The sequence below is a fragment of the Eriocheir sinensis genome, chromosome 24 (assembly GCF_024679095.1).
Source record: "Eriocheir sinensis breed Jianghai 21 chromosome 24, ASM2467909v1, whole genome shotgun sequence".
Classification (NCBI taxonomy): Eukaryota; Metazoa; Arthropoda; class Malacostraca; order Decapoda; family Varunidae; genus Eriocheir; species Eriocheir sinensis.
The window spans coordinates 19070592-19087018 of record NC_066532.1 but is presented as its reverse complement, the minus strand read 5'-3'; the positions used below and the strand labels follow the sequence as shown (position 1 = coordinate 19087018).

Sequence of the window (16427 nt, the reverse complement as noted above, 5' to 3'; positions counted from 1 at the left end):
AGTCGGTTGGTGGTGAAGGTACAGGTAGGGGAGAAGGAAAGATATATAGATAGATAGATAGTTAGAGAGTAGGAGTGAACAGTGGTATGGTGTAGGTACGTTCCATATCCTCAAACATTCTAAGGACCACACAACCACATTTTTCTTAATCAAGGGTACAGTAAGAAGAGGAAGTCGGTTGGTGGTGAAGGTACAGGTGGGGGAGAAGGAAAGACAGGAAAGAGAGTAGGAGTGAACAGTGGTATGGTGTAGGTTCGTTCCATATTCTCAAACATTCTAGGGACCACACAACCACATTTTTCTTAATCAAGGGTATTAGAAAGGAGAGGAAGTCGGTTGGTGGTGAACGTACAGGTGTGGGAGAAGGAAAGACAGTAGGAGTGAACAATTGTATGGTGTAGGTTCGTTCCATATTCTCAAACATTCTAGGGACTTCGCAACCACATTTTTCTTAATCAAGGGTATTAGAAAGGAGAGGAAGTCGGTTGGTGGTGAAGGTACAGGTTTGGGAGAAGGAAAGACAGTAGGAGTGAACAGTGGTATGGTGTAGGTTCGTTCCATATTCTCAAACATTCTAGGGACCACACAACCACATTTGATAAGTCTTTGATAGATGTTGTTGTGGGTATTTCCATCACGGGTATTACATAAGAACATAAGAACGTAAGGAGACCCTTGGAACTATTTGACGCCTAACTATTGCCAAGAAACATCAGGGTCTAACTCTTTTAACGATAACTAAAAATGGGTTTCGTTATTGGAACCCAGAAGACAATTTTGGGGTATAGGAAGTCGGGAGATATAAGCGGCTGAGTACGACAGTCTGGCAACGTTGATGAGAACCCGACTTTGGAACTATTTGTCGCCTAACTATTGCCAAGAAACATCAGGATCTAACTCTTTTAACGATAACTATAAATGGGTTTCGTTATTGGAGCCCAGAAGACAATTTGGGGGTATAGGAAGTCGGGAGATATAAGCGGCTGAGTACGACAGTGTGGCAACGTTGAATTGACCGCATGATCAAGATGAGGTCTAACTAATGCGAAATATAGTTTGAGGAAGACTTCGACGCTTCTGTTGCTTACCCTCCTTGAAATAAATCCCGGTACCCTGTTTGCTCGATTTGAGAACCCGACTAATCTCCTTTGTGACCTTTGGAACTATTTGACGCCTAACTATTGCCAAGAAACATCAAGATCTAACGCTTTTAACAATAACTATGAATGAGTTTCGTTATTGGAGACAGTTTTGGGGCAGGAAGTCGGGAGATTATAAGCGGCTGAGTACGACAGTCTGGCAACGTTGAATTGACCGCATGATCAAGATGAGGTTTAACTAATGCGAAATATAGTTTGAGGAAGACTTCGACGCTTCTGTTGCTTACCCTCCTTGAAATAAATCCCGGTACCCTGTTTGCTCGATTTGAGAACCCGACTAATCTCCTTCGTAGCCGTTGGAATATATTTGTTGTGAGCTGAAAGTGTTTGAGAATGTGAACTTAATTTTTACTCCCCGGCGGCTGTCAGTCTGTCTTTGTTATTGATGTTTTTGTTGTTCTTGTGTTTCTCTCGCTTTAACTATTTACTTTTAATTATTATCATTTCTGTTCTTGTTTTGTTATGGCTGAAGTTGTTGAAGTTTTTTTTTCTTTTCTTTTGTTCTTGTTCTGATTCTTGTTTTTCTTTTTCGCTTGTGTTTTTTTTTTATCATCAATGTCTTCTTCTCTTCCATATACTCCTTCTCGACCTTCCTCCTCATCTTGTTCACTACGCCCTCCTCCTCCTCCTCCTCCTCCTCCTCCTCCTCCTCCTCCTCCGGTTCTTGTTCTGATTCTTGTTCTTCTTCTTCGTTTCTTGTCCTATTTTATCATCAATGTCTTCTTCTCTTCCTTATACTCCTTCTCTTGACCTTCCTCCTCATCTTGTTCACTACTCACTACGCCCTCCTCCTCCTCCTCCTCCTCCCCCCGACTCAGGAATGTATGAGGGAGGTGTCCAGATCACCTTCACTTTCGCAATCATCTTGACGGCTCGGGCGGAGGTGTGAAGGGAAGAGGAGACGAGTATATGAAGATTCAACCTCCCTCCTCCTCCTCCTCCTCCTCCTCTCTTCCTTTTTTCTTTCTTCTCCTCTCATGATTTCCTCTTTTCCTATTTCTTTCCTCCTTTTCTTCTTTTATTTTCACCATCCATCATCTTGCCCTTTCCTCTCCTCTCGTTTCGTTTCTTCCTCTCTTCTCTTCCCTTCATTTATCATCTCGTCCCTCTTTTCTTCTTTCATTGTCCACCATCTCTCCTCCTCCTCCTCCTCTTCCTCCTCCTCGTCCTCCTCCTCCTCCTCCTCTTCCTCCTCCTCCTCCTCCTCCTCTTTTTCCTTTTCATGTTATATTTCATCCTGTTCTACCAAGCTTTGCCTTCTAGTTATAACAGTTTAATATGTTCCCTCTGAATAGATCAACAGCTCTCATGATGTCTGTTCTTCGTTTTGTATTCCTTTGTGTTTTCCTCTTCCTTTTCCTCCTCCTCCTCCTCTTGCTCCTTCTCATGTTATACTCCATCCTGTTCTACCAAGCTTTGCCTTTTAGCTATAACAGTTTAATTTGTTCCCTCTGAATAGATGAAAAGCTCTCCTGATGTCTGTTCTTCGTTTTGTATTCCTTTGTGTTTTCCTCTTCCTCCTCCTCCTCCTCCTCCTCTTATTTTTATCTTTCTACCTCTGCCTCGTATATTCTTTAGTTTCCATTGCGTTTCTTTCCATTCACTCCAAACTCACAGGTAAATGATAAACACGCGAGAAAGGTGTGTATAGGGTTCCTTGTAATGGCACTCGTGTATTTTGCCTTTTAATCATTTTGTACAGTGACTGAGGCATCATTATGGTCTAACAGGATCTAAAACTGCATTACATAACAAAAGCTAGTATGCAACTGGTTCTGTCAATATGGATCTAACAACGTCCAAAATTGCATGACAGAACTAACTTTAAAGACGTACAGAGAAGGCAAGTGTTAACGAGTCCTTCCGCTTTGTAAGAATTGGCACTACCAGTCGTGATCGTAAGGGGCTCCTCCTATACAGGCCTTGGCATGATACAGAGTCAGTTCCACAGTTTGACACAGTGGGTTTGTAAGCTCCGAAGCCACTTATTAAAGACGATGACAATTCCCTACATAGCGTTTGCTGTTCATGTTGGGAAAAAAAGAGGAAACTTAACGGGAAAATCTCTTGATAAGTATCTGGTGCCAAGTAGAAAACCTGACAATTATTATGGAGAATTTTGTTTGGATTGAGAATCAGTAACTGACTCAGAAAGTGTTTGCTGTTCATGTAGAAACTAAGACATCTGAGAAAACCACACACGAAATCTCTTAACAAATATCTGGTGTCGAGTAGGTAGAAAACATGACTATTATGGAGAATATGGTTTGGTTTGAGAGCTTATAAAAACACTGTGTTGAACTCTGGAACTGGCCCACAGAGATGCATGGAGAATATAGCTTGGTTTGAGAGCTTATAAAAACATTGTATTGGACTCTGGAACTGGCCCACAGAGATGCATGGAGAATATAGTTCGGTTTGAGAGCTTATAAAAACATTGTATTGGACTCTGGAACTGGCCCACAGAGATGCATGGAGAATATAGTTTGGTTTGAGAGCTTATAAAAACATTGTATTGGACTCTGGAACTGGCCCACAGAGATGCATGGAGAATATAGTTTGGTTTGAGAGCTTACAAAAACATTGTATTGAACTCCGGAACTGACCCACAGAGATGCATGGATAATATAGTTTGGTTTGAGAGCTTACAAAAACATTGTATTGAACTCCGGAACTGACCCACAGAGATGCATGGAGAATATAGTTTGGTTTGAGAGCTTATAAAAACATTGTATTGGACTCTGGAACTGGCCCACAGAGATGCATGGAGAATATAGTTTGGTTTGAGAGCTTATAAAAACATTGTATTGGACTCTGGAACTGACCCACAGAGATGCATGGAGAATACAGTTTGGTTTGAGAGCTTACAAAAACACTGTATTGAACTCCGGAACTAACCCACAGAGATGGATGGAGAATACAATTTGGTTTCAGAGCTTACGAAGACACTGTATTGGACTCTGGAACTCGTAGTGATGCATGAAGGGATTTGAGTACTACCTAGAGTGATCAAATGGGATATAGTGAACGGGGGAATCAGACATAGCCTCTTGGATAGTCGTAGTCGAGTCTGCAGCGAGGGGCAGCTTACCACCCCGGGGGCTTCGTGAGGGCAGGCTTGCAGACGAAGTGCTCCGAGTCGCCGTAGAAGTGGCAGGTGTCAAAGCAGCACTTCTCGGTGGGCTGGCAACCGTCGTCGCTGATGCACTTCTTCGGCTTGGATCCCGTGCACTGTTCGGTCTCGTAGGGACAGAACCCGTCATGTCCTGGGAGCCAAGAAGAGAAGGACAGGAGGTGGAGGGTGGTGGGTGGACGGGAGGGATGGCATCAGACAGACAGGCAGGCAGGAGACAAGGTGGAGAGAGGGAGAAAAGGGGAGAAAAAAAAGGTATATAAAGTTGTGTCTATAAAGTTTAGCAGTAGATCTTGTTACGTTGGAGTTATGAAGCTAATTTTAGGTATGATTGGAAATTAAAGAGAGAAGGGTGTATAAGTTTGGATTCATCAAGTAACTTACGTAATGGTTGAAAAGTAAAGAGAGGACAATATTTAAATTGGGCTTCCTCAAGTAACTTAGGTATGGTTGAAAAGTACAGAAAGGAGAATGTTTAAGTTCGGATTCATCGTTTTGGTTTACTTTTTTAGGATTTTACTTCCTTGTTTACTTTGCCGATCATTTTAAGGGCATCTCTCACCTGGTCCATAATTTGAAGACGCGAGGGTGTGCGTCGTGAAGCCAGCAGAACCGTGACCAGAACCGCCGATGCCGTGCTTTTTAGAACCATGGATTGAACCGCTGATCTTGGAGCCGTGAGTGGAGCCGCCAACTCCAAATCCAGAACCATGGGCAGAACCACCGGCGCCGAACCCACCGCCAGTAGAACCGTGACCGCCAAAACTACCAGACGAACCGAAGGTGCCACTGCCGTGCTGAGTAGATGAACCGTGCTGAGTTGAGGAACCGTGCTGAGTTGAAGAGCCGTGGCCACCCAGACTTGTCCCGAGTGAACCGTGCTGAGTTGATGAACCGTGGCCACCCAGACCTGTCGCGAATGAACCGTGCTTAGTTGAAGAACCGTGCTGAGTTGAAGAACCGTGTCCACTCAGACTTGTCCCGATTGAACCGTGCTGAGTTGAAGAACCGTGTCCACTCAGACTTGTCCCGAGTGAACCGTGCTGAGTTGAAGAACCGTGTCCACTCAGACTTGTCCCGAGTGAACCGTGCTGAGTTGAAGAACCGTGTCCACTCAGACTTGTTCCGAGTGAACCGTGCTGAGTTGAAGAACCGTGCTGAGTTGAAGAACCGTGTCCACTCAGACTTGTCCCGAGTGAACCGTGCTGAGTTGAAGAACCGTGCTGAGTTGAAGAACCGTGTCCACTCAGACTTGTCCCGAGTGAACCGTGCTGAGTTGGTGAACCGTGCTGAGTTGATGAACCGTGGCCACCCAGACTTGTCGCAAATGAACCGGCTACCGCTCCAGGGCCAGAGCCGGTTCCTGATGACGTATATTTAGAGGAATGTACAGTAGAACCACCAGCACCATGTCCAGTAGAACCTGTGCCGAAACCAGAACCATGGCCAGAACCACTTCCCCCGAACCCTGTAGAACCTGAACCACTTGTGCCGAAGCCAGTAGAACCGGTAGACGTGTGTTTAGTAAAGGAAGCAGTACCGGAACCAGTAGAACCATGACCAGAACCGCCGACACCAAGGCCAGTAGAACCTTGACTGGAACCGCTAGTACCAAAACCGTGCTGAGTTGTAGAACCTAGACCTGCCTCAGATGAACCAACTCCAGAACCGGTGCCGGTGCTCGATGACGGAAATTGGATAGAGGTATGCTGGGTAGAACCACCAGCGCCATGGCCAGAACCACTGACACCAAAGCCAGTTGACCCAGAACCAGTGATACCGGAACCGAGAGAACCATGACCGGAACCGCTTACACCGAAACCAGTAGAACTGGTGGATGTGTGTTTAGTAGCACCAGTAGAACCGTAGTCAGAACCAGCACCAGAACCAGGGAAGCCTGTTCCTGATGACGTAAACGTAGTGGTGCTGTGCTTTGTGGGACCGCCAACACCATGACCAGTAGAACCGTGACTATCTGAGCCTGTCCCGAATGATCCAGTTCCAGAACCGGCTCCGATGCTTGATGACGTGAATGTGGTACTGTGTTTAGTACCACCAGTACCATGTCCCGTAGAACCGGTGCCTGGTGAAGTGAATGTAACAGAGGTATGTTTAATAGGACCAGCAGTCCCAAAACCAGCAGAACCATGGCTGGAACTACCAATAGAACCACTGGGACCGAGACCGGAGGAACCAGTCCCATGTGAACCAGTGCCACTACTGAACGCACCAATTCCGGGCCTAGAACCTGCGCCTACCGCAGTCAGTGTTGTAGAACCGTGTTTAGTTGTACCGCCGTGACCTGTGTCGAATGAACCGGTTCCTGCTCCCAAATCGGTACCAGTTCCGGATGTGGTGAAGGTGGTGGAACCGGGACGTGAACCAGTGGTGTAAGTGCTTGAAGAGTGTTTAGTTGTGGAATCATGGCCTGAGCCAGCGGTGCCAGTACTAAACGCACCAGTTCCGGGGCTAGAACTTGTGCCTGTTGATGACGTGAAGGTAGTAGAACCGGGACGTGAACCAGCGGTGCCAGTACTGAACGAACCAGTTCCGGGGCTAGAACTTGTGCCTGTTGATGACGCGAAGGTGGTAGAACCGGGACGTGAACCAGCGGTGCCAGTACTGAACGAACCAGTTCCGGGGCTTGAACCTGCTCCTGTTGATGACGTGAAGGTGGTAGAACCGGGTCGTGAGCCAGCGGTGCCAGTACTGAACGAACCAGTTCCGGGGCTTGAACCTGCTCCTGTTGATGACGTGAAGGTGGTAGAACCGGGTCGTGAGCCAGCGGTGCCAGTACTGAACGAACCAGTTCCGGGGCTAGAACCTGCTCCTGTTGATGACGTGAAGGTGGTAGAACCGGGACGTGAGCCAGCGGTGCCAGTACTGAACGAACCAGTTCCGGGGCTAGAACCTGCTCCTGTTGATGACGTGAAGGTAGTAGATCCGTCTTTAGTAGTACTTCCATGACCGGTGCCGAATGAACCAATCCCTGCTCCAGAACCAATGCCACTCCCGGAAGTTGTGGGGCTGTGTCTAGTATAACTGCCAGAACCATAACCGGAGGAACCAGTCCCGTGTGAACCGGTGCCGGATACCGAAGAAGTGAATTTAGTGGAGTCGGTAGATCCTGGCCTGGCTGCTCCACTACCGGTTCCTGATGAGGTGAAGGTGGTTGTAGAGTGTTTGGTGATAGAACCGGGACGTGAACCAGCGGTGCCAGTGCTGAATGAACCGGTTCCGGGCCTAGAACCTGTGCCTGTCACAGATGACGTGAAGGTGGTAGAACCGGGACGTGAACCAGCGGTGCCAGTACTGAACGAACCAGTTCCGGGGCTAGAATCTGTGCCTGTTGATGACGTGAAGGTGGTAGAACCGGGACGTGAGCCAGCGGTGCCAGTACTGAACGAACCAGTTCCGGGGCTAGAACCTGCTCCTGTTGATGACGTGAAGGTGGTAGAACCGGGACGTGAGCCAGCGGTGCCAGTACTGAACGAACCAGTTCCGGGGCTAGAACCTGTGCCTGTCACTGATGACGTGAAGGTGGTAGAACCGGGACGTGAGCCAGCGGTGCCAGTACTGAACGAACCAGTTCCGGGGCTTGAACCTGTGCCTGTCACTGATGACGTGAAGGTGGTAGATCCGTCTTTAGTAGTACTTCCATGACCGGTGCCGAATGAACCAATCCCTGCTCCAGAACCAATGCCACTCCCGGAAGTTGTGGGGCTGTGTCTAGTATAACTGCCAGAGCCATAACCGGAGGAACCAGTCCCGTGTGAACCGGTGCCGGATACCGAAGAAGTGAATTTAGTGGAGCCGGTAGATCCTGGCCTGGCTGCTCCACTACCGGTTCCTGATGAGGTGAAGGTGGTTGTAGAGTGTTTGGTGATAGAACCGGGACGTGAACCAGCGGTGCCAGTACTGAATGAACCGGTTCCGGGCCTAGAACCTGTGCCTGTCACAGATGACGTGAAGGTGGTAGAACCGGGACGTGAACCAGCGGTGCCAGTACTGAACGAAGCAGTTCCAGGCCTAGAACCTGTGCCTGTCACAGATGACGTGAAGGTGGTAGAACCGGGACGTGAACCAGCGGTGCCAGTACTGAATGACCCGGTTCCGGGCCTAGAACCTGTGCCTGTCACAGATGACGTGAAGGTGGTAGAACCGGGACGTGAACCAGCGGTGCCAGTACTGAACGAACCAGTTCCGGGGCTGGAATCTGTGCCTGTTGATGACGTGAAGGTGGTAGAACCGGGACGTGAGCCAGCGGTGCCAGTACTGAACGAACCAGTTCCGTGGCTAGAACCTGCTCCTGTTGATGACGTGAAGGTGGTAGAACCGGGACGTGAGCCAGCGGTGCCAGTACTGAACGAACCAGTTCCGGGGCTAGAACCTGCTCCTGTTGATGACGTGAAGGTGGTAGAACCGGGACGTGAACCAGCGGTGCCAGTACTGAACGAACCAGTTCCGGGGCTAGAACCTGCTCCTGTTGATGACGTGAAGGTAGTAGATCCGTCTTTAGTAGTACTTCCATGACCGGTGCCGAATGAACCAATCCCTGCTCCAGAACCAATGCCACTCCCGGAAGTTGTGGGGCTGTGTCTAGTATAACTGCCAGAACCATAACCGGAGGAACCAGTCCCGTGTGAACCGGTGCCGGATACCGAAGAAGTGAATTTAGTGGAGTCGGTAGATCCTGGCCTGGCTGCTCCACTACCGGTTCCTGATGAGGTGAAGGTAGTTGTAGAGTGTTTGGTGATAGAACCGGGACGTGAACCAGCGGTGCCAGTACTGAATGAACCGGTTCCGGGCTTAGAACCTGTGCCACTCTGGGACGAAGTGAAGGAGGTTGAGGAGTGTCTGGTGAACCCCGGTGAACCGCTGCTGGGCTTAGAACCAGAGGTGCCAAAGGTAGAGGTCGTTGCTATCCCTGGCTTGCCCAGTCCTTGCGGCCCCGGTCCCGAGGCGCTAAGCTTGGTGGAACCGGCACCGATGGAGGACCCAGGGGCGCCGCCACTACCATGCCCCGACGACGAGAAAGTGGACGAGGTTTGCCTCGTGAATCCAGTGCCAGGTGAACCAATCCCTGCTCCAGAACCAATGCCACTCCCGGAGGTTGTGGGGCTGTGTCTAGTATAACTGCCAGAGCCATAACCGGAGGAACCAGTCCCATGTGAACCGGTGCCGGATACCGAAGAAGTGAATTTAGTGGAGCCGGTAGATCCTGGCTTGGCTGCTCCACTACCGATCCCAGATGAGGTGAAGGTGGCTGTTGAGTGTTTGGTGACAGAACTGGGACGTGAACCAGCGGTACCAGTACTGAACGAACCAGTACCGGGCCTAGAACCTGTGCCTGTCACTGATGACGTGAAAGTGGTAGAACCGGGACGTGAACCAGCGGTGCCAGTACTGAACGAAGCAGTTCCAGGCCCAGAACCTGTGCCTGTTGATGACGTGAAGGTGGTAGAACCGGGACGTGAACCAGCGGTGCCAGTACTGAACGAACCAGTTCCGGGGCTAGAACCTGCTCCTGTTGATGACGTGAAGGTGGTAGAACCGGGACGTGAGCCAGCGGTGCCAGTACTGAACGAACCAGTTCCGGGGCTTGAACCTGCTCCTGTTGATGACGTGAAGGTGGTAGAACCGGGACGTGAGCCAGCGGTGCCAGTACTGAACGAACCAGTTCCGGGGCTTGAACCTGTGCCTGTCACTGATGACGTGAAGGTGGTAGATCCGTCTTTAGTAGTACTTCCATGACCGGTGCCGAATGAACCAATCCCTGCTCCAGAACCAATGCCACTCCCGGAAGTTGTGGGGCTGTGTCTAGTATAACTGCCAGAGCCATAACCGGAGGAACCAGTCCCGTGTGAACCGGTGCCGGATACCGAAGAAGTGAATTTAGTGGAGTCGGTAGATCCTGGCCTGGCTGCTCCACTACCGGTTCCTGATGAGGTGAAGGTGGTTGTAGAGTGTTTGGTGATAGAACCGGGACGTGAACCAGCGGTGCCAGTACTGAATGAACCGGTTCCGGGCCTAGAACCTGTGCCTGTCACAGATGACGTGAAGGTGGTAGAACCGGGACGTGAACCAGCGGTGCCAGTACTGAACGAAGCAGTTCCAGGCCTAGAACCTGTGCCTGTCGATGACGTGAAGGTAGTAGAACCATGTTTAGTGGTGCCGCCGTGACCTGTGGCGAATGAGCCGGTTCCTGCTCCCAAACCGGCGCCAGTTTCGGATGAAGTGAAGGTCGTGGAAGAGTGCTTGGTGGTGCCGGAGGGACCTTGGCTGATGGAGGCCTGCTGCCCTAAGGCTCCGGTTCCCGTTACAGGGCCAGACAAAGATGACGTGAATTTAGTAGATGAGTGTTTTGTTGTGCCTGAGGAACCGGGACCAGGTTTATATGACCCAGTTCCTGTTCTAGAACCGGTGCCACTCTGGGACGAAGTGAAGGTGGTTGAGGAGTGTCTGGTGAACCCCGGTGAACCGCTGCCGGGCTTGGAACCAGAGGTTCCAAAGGTAGAGGTCGTTGCTATCCCTGGCTTGCCCAGTCCTTGCGGCCCCGGTCCCGAGGCGCTAAGCTTGGTGGAACCGGCGCCGATGGAGGACCCAGGGGCGCCGCCACTACCATGCCCCGACGACGAGAAAGTGGACGAGGTTTGCCTCGTGAATCCTGTGCCAGGTGAACCAATCCCTGCTCCAGAACCAATGCCACTCCCGGAGGTTGTGGGGCTGTGTCTAGTATAGCTGCCAGAGCCATAACCGGAAGAACCAGTCCCATGTGAACCGGTGCCGGATACCGAAGAAGTGAATTTAGTGGAGCCGGTAGATCCTGGCTTGGCTGCTCCACTACCGGTTCCAGATGAGGTGAAGGTGGCTGTAGAGTGTTTGGTGATAGTACCGGGACGTGAACCAGCGGTGCCAGTGCTGAACGAACCAGTTCCTGGTCTAGAACCTGTGCCTGTCACTGATGACGAGAACCCTGGACCGGTGCCACGGGCCCCTGAGGAACCAGTGCTCGAGAAGGAAGTGGAACCACCCAGGGATGGCTTGGTGCCAGATCCAGTGCCAGAGGAGTGTATGTTACTTGAGAACCCTGAACCGGTGCTGGGAGATCTCGATGAACCAGTGCTTGAATAAGAACCATATCTTCCACTCGAACCAGTGGCGCCACTTCCAGGCGCTGAGTGAGACCCACCAGCGCCACGAGAACCACTGGAGCTGTGGAACGTGAAGGACGCCTGAGAACCGGTCCCGGAAACCTTGCTGCCTGGAGCTCCACTTGAGGCACCTGAGCCGAAAGTTCCAGCCTGGGCGTTGTATGTGGAGGCGTAGGTGGCGGTGATTCCACTGGTTCCACTCCCAGGGGTCTTAAGCGTGTCCCTTGAAGTTCCAGGGCCACCCACGCTGGAGGAGTGAATGCTGCTGCCCGTGTGGGAGGCGCCGGAGTGTGTCTCGCTTCCCTCAGGCTTGTACCTGGGGACACAACCTGAGATGACCTTCCTGCCTTTGTTCCTTATTATTATTATTATTTTTTTTTTTGGGTGGACAGGACAAGGGCAAAGCAACATAAGAATGAGGAAACGAAGGAAGAAGCGAAATTAGCTTTTAGGTTTTCTCGAAAAATTACTCTTAGGAAAGAAGACCTATTGTAGAAGAAAATGTTGTTCCACCAGTGGAAGGGATAAAAAAATGCAGATACCGGGTAACTCTTCCATAAGGGAGTTGGACATCAAAGGGTGTGCGTGACTTTACAATGAAATGGTTTGATAACCATGTCCGTGTTTATGCTACTCTTACCCCCACCCCTATACATAAACAAACAAACAAACAAGCATAGCTTTTCTTGTAACCCTTCAAAAAATCTTCCATTCTTTTCGCCTCTCCATTTCCGTTAGCGAAAAACCAGTATTACTTTCGTTTTGTTGTCAACCAACCACACACACACACACACACACACACACACACACACACACACACACACACACATATACATACATATACATACACAAACTGGAAACCCACCCAGCGAAGGCGGAGAAGGAGGAGCTGCCCGTTGAGGATGTGTGACCCCCGGAGACTGTGCTGCCCTGGAACCCTGGTCTGCCCGCGGTGCCCCCAGCGCCCCCAGCTCCCCCATGGATGCTGTGACTGTGGGTGTGCGTGGCCCCCCCTGCACCGCTGCCCCCACGCCCCCCAGCGTGATGGTGCCCGCTGGTGGTGATGCTGGCGCCGTGTCCCCCTCCGCCTGCTGAAGCCGACGTACCTCCCGACCCGCTGGTGCTGAACGACGCGCCCTTCACATCTTCAGCTTTGGACGGGGATCCGAATCTGTCAAAAGGGTGTTTGGGGTGAGATGGTGACTATCTTCAATTGCCTTGGTGAATTTTTAATATGAGAAGGCCTAATTGTGCATTTTGGTACTAGTATGAGATGTCCGTGTATACGTGCGGGCGGGCGCGGCGTCCTGGAAACCCGCCGCAACACGCTGATCATTTTCAGCCGTCACCGAGTAGCATAAGACTACCCACACGCTGTCTTATTGACCGCCTGTCAACTCTGACTCTAGCGAAGCTCTAAAAGGAGATTCAAGTGGAGCTCTGGGGGCCGGCATGAACCAAGCAAGATGATGCCACTTTAAAAACACTCGCCTGCGCCGCGATGGGGCAGATCACCAGTCCCCATCAAAAAAGCCTACCGGCGCTACAGGCGGAGCATAAAAAAAATACACTAAAGAAAAGAAGTTACTATCACATCACCTTCAATTACACTCTCTTGTCCTGTTTACGCCATAATACTACTAGCAGCGAAGATTAACACGTTGGATGCAGCCATTAACCCGTGATGTCGTTCATGGAGAGCTCGTATGCAGGGAACGGGGTTTGGCTGACTGATATTACTAGAGCTAATGTCGAGGGAATAGAATGTTGAAGGAAAGTTTGCCATATTGCGATAGAAAGCTTGCAGGGAACGGCGTCTGGCTGAGTTATATTATTGGAATGCCCTAAGAACGGGGAGAGCTTACCATAAGGGCGTTGGAAGTTCCGTAAGTCACTCACCCTGCGAAGGAAGTGTGTATCCCGCCCGAGGGGAGCGGCGCCACGAAGAAGCTGCCCACAGGTGACCCGGCATCATCACAGTCACAGCCGCCGCTCAGGTGATCCAACTTGGCCCCGCTCACCACCACCGCCACCACCACCCACGCCACCAGGGTCAGGCGCACTGTTGAGAGGAGGAGGAGGAGGAAGAGGAGGAGGAGGAGGAGGAGGGGGAAGAATCATCACTACTCAGGATCATCACCAATCATGTCATCACTACCTGTTTACATTATTAGTCACATTCATCACCATTTCCATTTTGATAATCAGCACATTACACACACACACACACACACACACACACACACACACACACACACACACACACACACACACACCTCTTACTTTCGTACCTTCAAATTTTCATCCACTTTCTCTTTCTTTACTTTCTTTGTTACTTTCGCAAGTTGTCAAGCGCACACACACACACACACACACACACACACACACACACACACACACACACACACACACACACCTCTTTCGTACCTTCAAATTTTCATCCACTTTCTCTTTCTTTACTTTCTTTGTTACTTTCGCTGGTTGTCAAGCACACACACACACACACACACACACACACACACACACACACACACACACACACACCTCAAACACATACCAACTAAAACCAAAGAAAACTTAAACACTTCCATATTCAAAACCAAACGTCACGTATTTTTCTTATCTTCAAACACACACACACACACACACACACACACACACACACACACACACACACACACACACATACACACACTTAGTACGGAAGAAAACGGAAGGCAACTCACTGATGGGTGACTCAACAAAACACTGGAATTCCCTCCTTTCTTTGTTTTTTCCCTTGCTGTTCCTTCCACAACGGCTCACCAAGCAACTATAAGAGAGGATCGCCAAGGCTTCTATATATATACTCTGCAGACTTCCCTCCCCTTCCCCCCTTGCCTCCTTTCCTCTCTTCCCTCCCCTCCCTCCTCTGTCCTTCCCTCCCTCCCAAGTCACCCACCTCTCTCCCTTTCCTTTCCTCCCGCCTTCCTCCACTCCTTCCCTCTGTCTCTTGAAACATAATGCAAAATGGAGGAAGAAGAGAGAGAGAGAGAGAGAGATAAATGAAGGGAAAAAGGAAGAAATATTTGCTTCTTCGGAATTACAAAACTTTGATGTAAGAGAGAGAGAGAGAGAGAGAGAGAGAGGGGACATGCGATGCTAATGGACAAAAGTTCGTGACAAGTTTCCTTTTGAGTTTAATTTTTTTTTTTGTTTCGTTTCTCAGTTGCTAACGAGAGAGGGCGAAATGCGATGCTTTATTTTTTATTTTTGTTTCGTTTCTCAGTTCCTAGAGAGAGAGAGAGAGAGAGACTATGACAGATCGATTTTTCCTGACACAAAAAAAAAGTAATAACACGTATTCTTGTTATTGATCATGATACTTTTTTTTTTATCTCTGAACACGAAAAAAAGTATCTTCACAGCCTCCTTCTCTTCCTCTTCTTTTTTTTCTTTTATCTTTTTTTTGCGTTTTTGTCGAGTCATTCCCTATTTTCTCCGTCCATTCCTTGTCCTTCATTATCTCTCTCTCTCTCTCTCTCTCTCTCTCTCTCTCTCTCTCTCTCTCTCTCTCTCTCTGACCCTTTTTGCCCTTCCCTGACCACTTTGTCCTCACGAATACATTTTCACTTCTCTTTTTCCTCTTCTCTCTCTCTCTCTCTCTCTCTCTCTCTCTCTCTCTCTCTCTCTCTCTCTCTCTCTCTCTCTCTCTCTCTCACAATATTCTTATTTTCCTCTATCATAATGTTTTAGTAGTGGTGGGTCTCACCAGGAAGTCACTCGACGGACTGGCCTGGCCCACGGTGTTATGGACTCGCTCAATACGAGTATATGGCGTTGTCGATATCCATGCAAGCGGACAAAGATCCGAGTCTTCAAGGCGCTTGTGCTCCCTTTCTTCCTGTTTGGCTGTGAGACATGGACACTGAATGGCGACTTGCAGAGGCATGTCGATGCCTTTGGTGCCAAGTGCCTTCGTAGGGTCACGGGGCATCGCTGGGATGACTTCGTGTCGAACCAGCGATTGCTCCGTGAAACTGAATCGAAGCCTGTTTTCAGCGTAGCTCGTGAACGCCAATTCCGGCTGTATGGGCATGTGGCGCGCCTCCCGGACGTCGATCCTGCTCACGGGGTTGTTTGTACGAGACAACCCTGAGTGGGGGAGACCAAGGGGACGCCCACGTAACTCATGGCTGGGCAAGTCAGCCGATCCTGCCGGGAGGGACTTGGATGGACAGGGCCAAGGCGTAGGAGCTTGCTCGGGGGGACCGCCGGGAGTATGGACGGCGAGTGAGTGAAGTGACGCACCCCCGGGGGTATGCTTCCAATAAGTTAGTAATATTGATTTAGTAAGGCAAGAATACTATAATCATCTGCTTCTACTACTACTACTACTATACTACTACTACTACTACTACTACTACTACTACTACTACTACTACTGCTACTGCTACTACAATAACCATCACGATAAAACAGGCGAAGGATGAGGATGAAAGAGAAAAGGTGGAAGGATTGATGGAAAAGGGAATGAAACAAAAATGTGGGAGGGAAGGGAAAAGTAAGAGAGGGCAAAGGAAGGGAAGGGTGGAAGGGGTGGAGAAGAGGGAGGTGGAAGAATGGAATAGAAGATCAGTAGAAATAGCGTGTCCAGGAAGATGGGATGACCTTGAAAAATCCACTGCTTAAATGCGCCTGCCCAGTCCACTCTTCCTCCCTTCCTCCACCTCCTCCTCTCCTATTCTCCCTCCCTTCTTTCCCCCCTCTGTTCTATCTACTAACACATCTACAGTTCCTATCTTTCCTATCTACCTTCCTCCCTCCCTTTATACCCTTCTCATCTTCCTTCCTCCATCTTCTACTCACCCTTCCTCCCTTACCCTCCCTCCCTCCCTTCTTCCACCCTCCTGTTCCACCATCTAACACACTAATAACACTTCCTTCCCTTCCTATCAGTGTCACTTCTATTCCACTCACTGTCCACTTCTCCACCTTGAC

At 49.8% G+C, this 16427-nt stretch overlaps 1 protein-coding gene across 1 annotated transcript; it reads right to left on the bottom strand.

Moving 5' to 3' along the window:
- Window positions 1-2797: 2797 nt before the first annotated feature.
- Window positions 2798-14245, bottom strand: LOC127003156 (fibroin heavy chain-like). Its single transcript, XM_050869548.1, has 6 exons — window positions 14174-14245; window positions 13347-13509; window positions 12313-12618; window positions 10331-11763; window positions 4856-9727; window positions 2798-4426 (listed from the first exon to the last, which is right to left on the bottom strand). Coding segments are annotated over exons 1-6 (6954 nt in total). The 5' UTR covers window positions 14175-14245; the 3' UTR covers window positions 2798-4247.
- Window positions 14246-16427: the final 2182 nt, after the last annotated feature.

Excerpts from the sequence above, each read along its gene's own strand:
- LOC127003156 (XM_050869548.1), bottom strand. Across the intron at positions 12,619-13,346 it reads ATACACACTTCCTTCGCAGG|ATTCGGATCCCCGTCCAAAG; the intron begins GTGAGTGACTTA and ends CCCTTTTGACAG. Across the intron at positions 4,427-4,855 it reads GTCTTCAAATTATGGACCAG|GACATGACGGGTTCTGTCCC; the intron begins GTGAGAGATGCC and ends CTTGGCTCCCAG.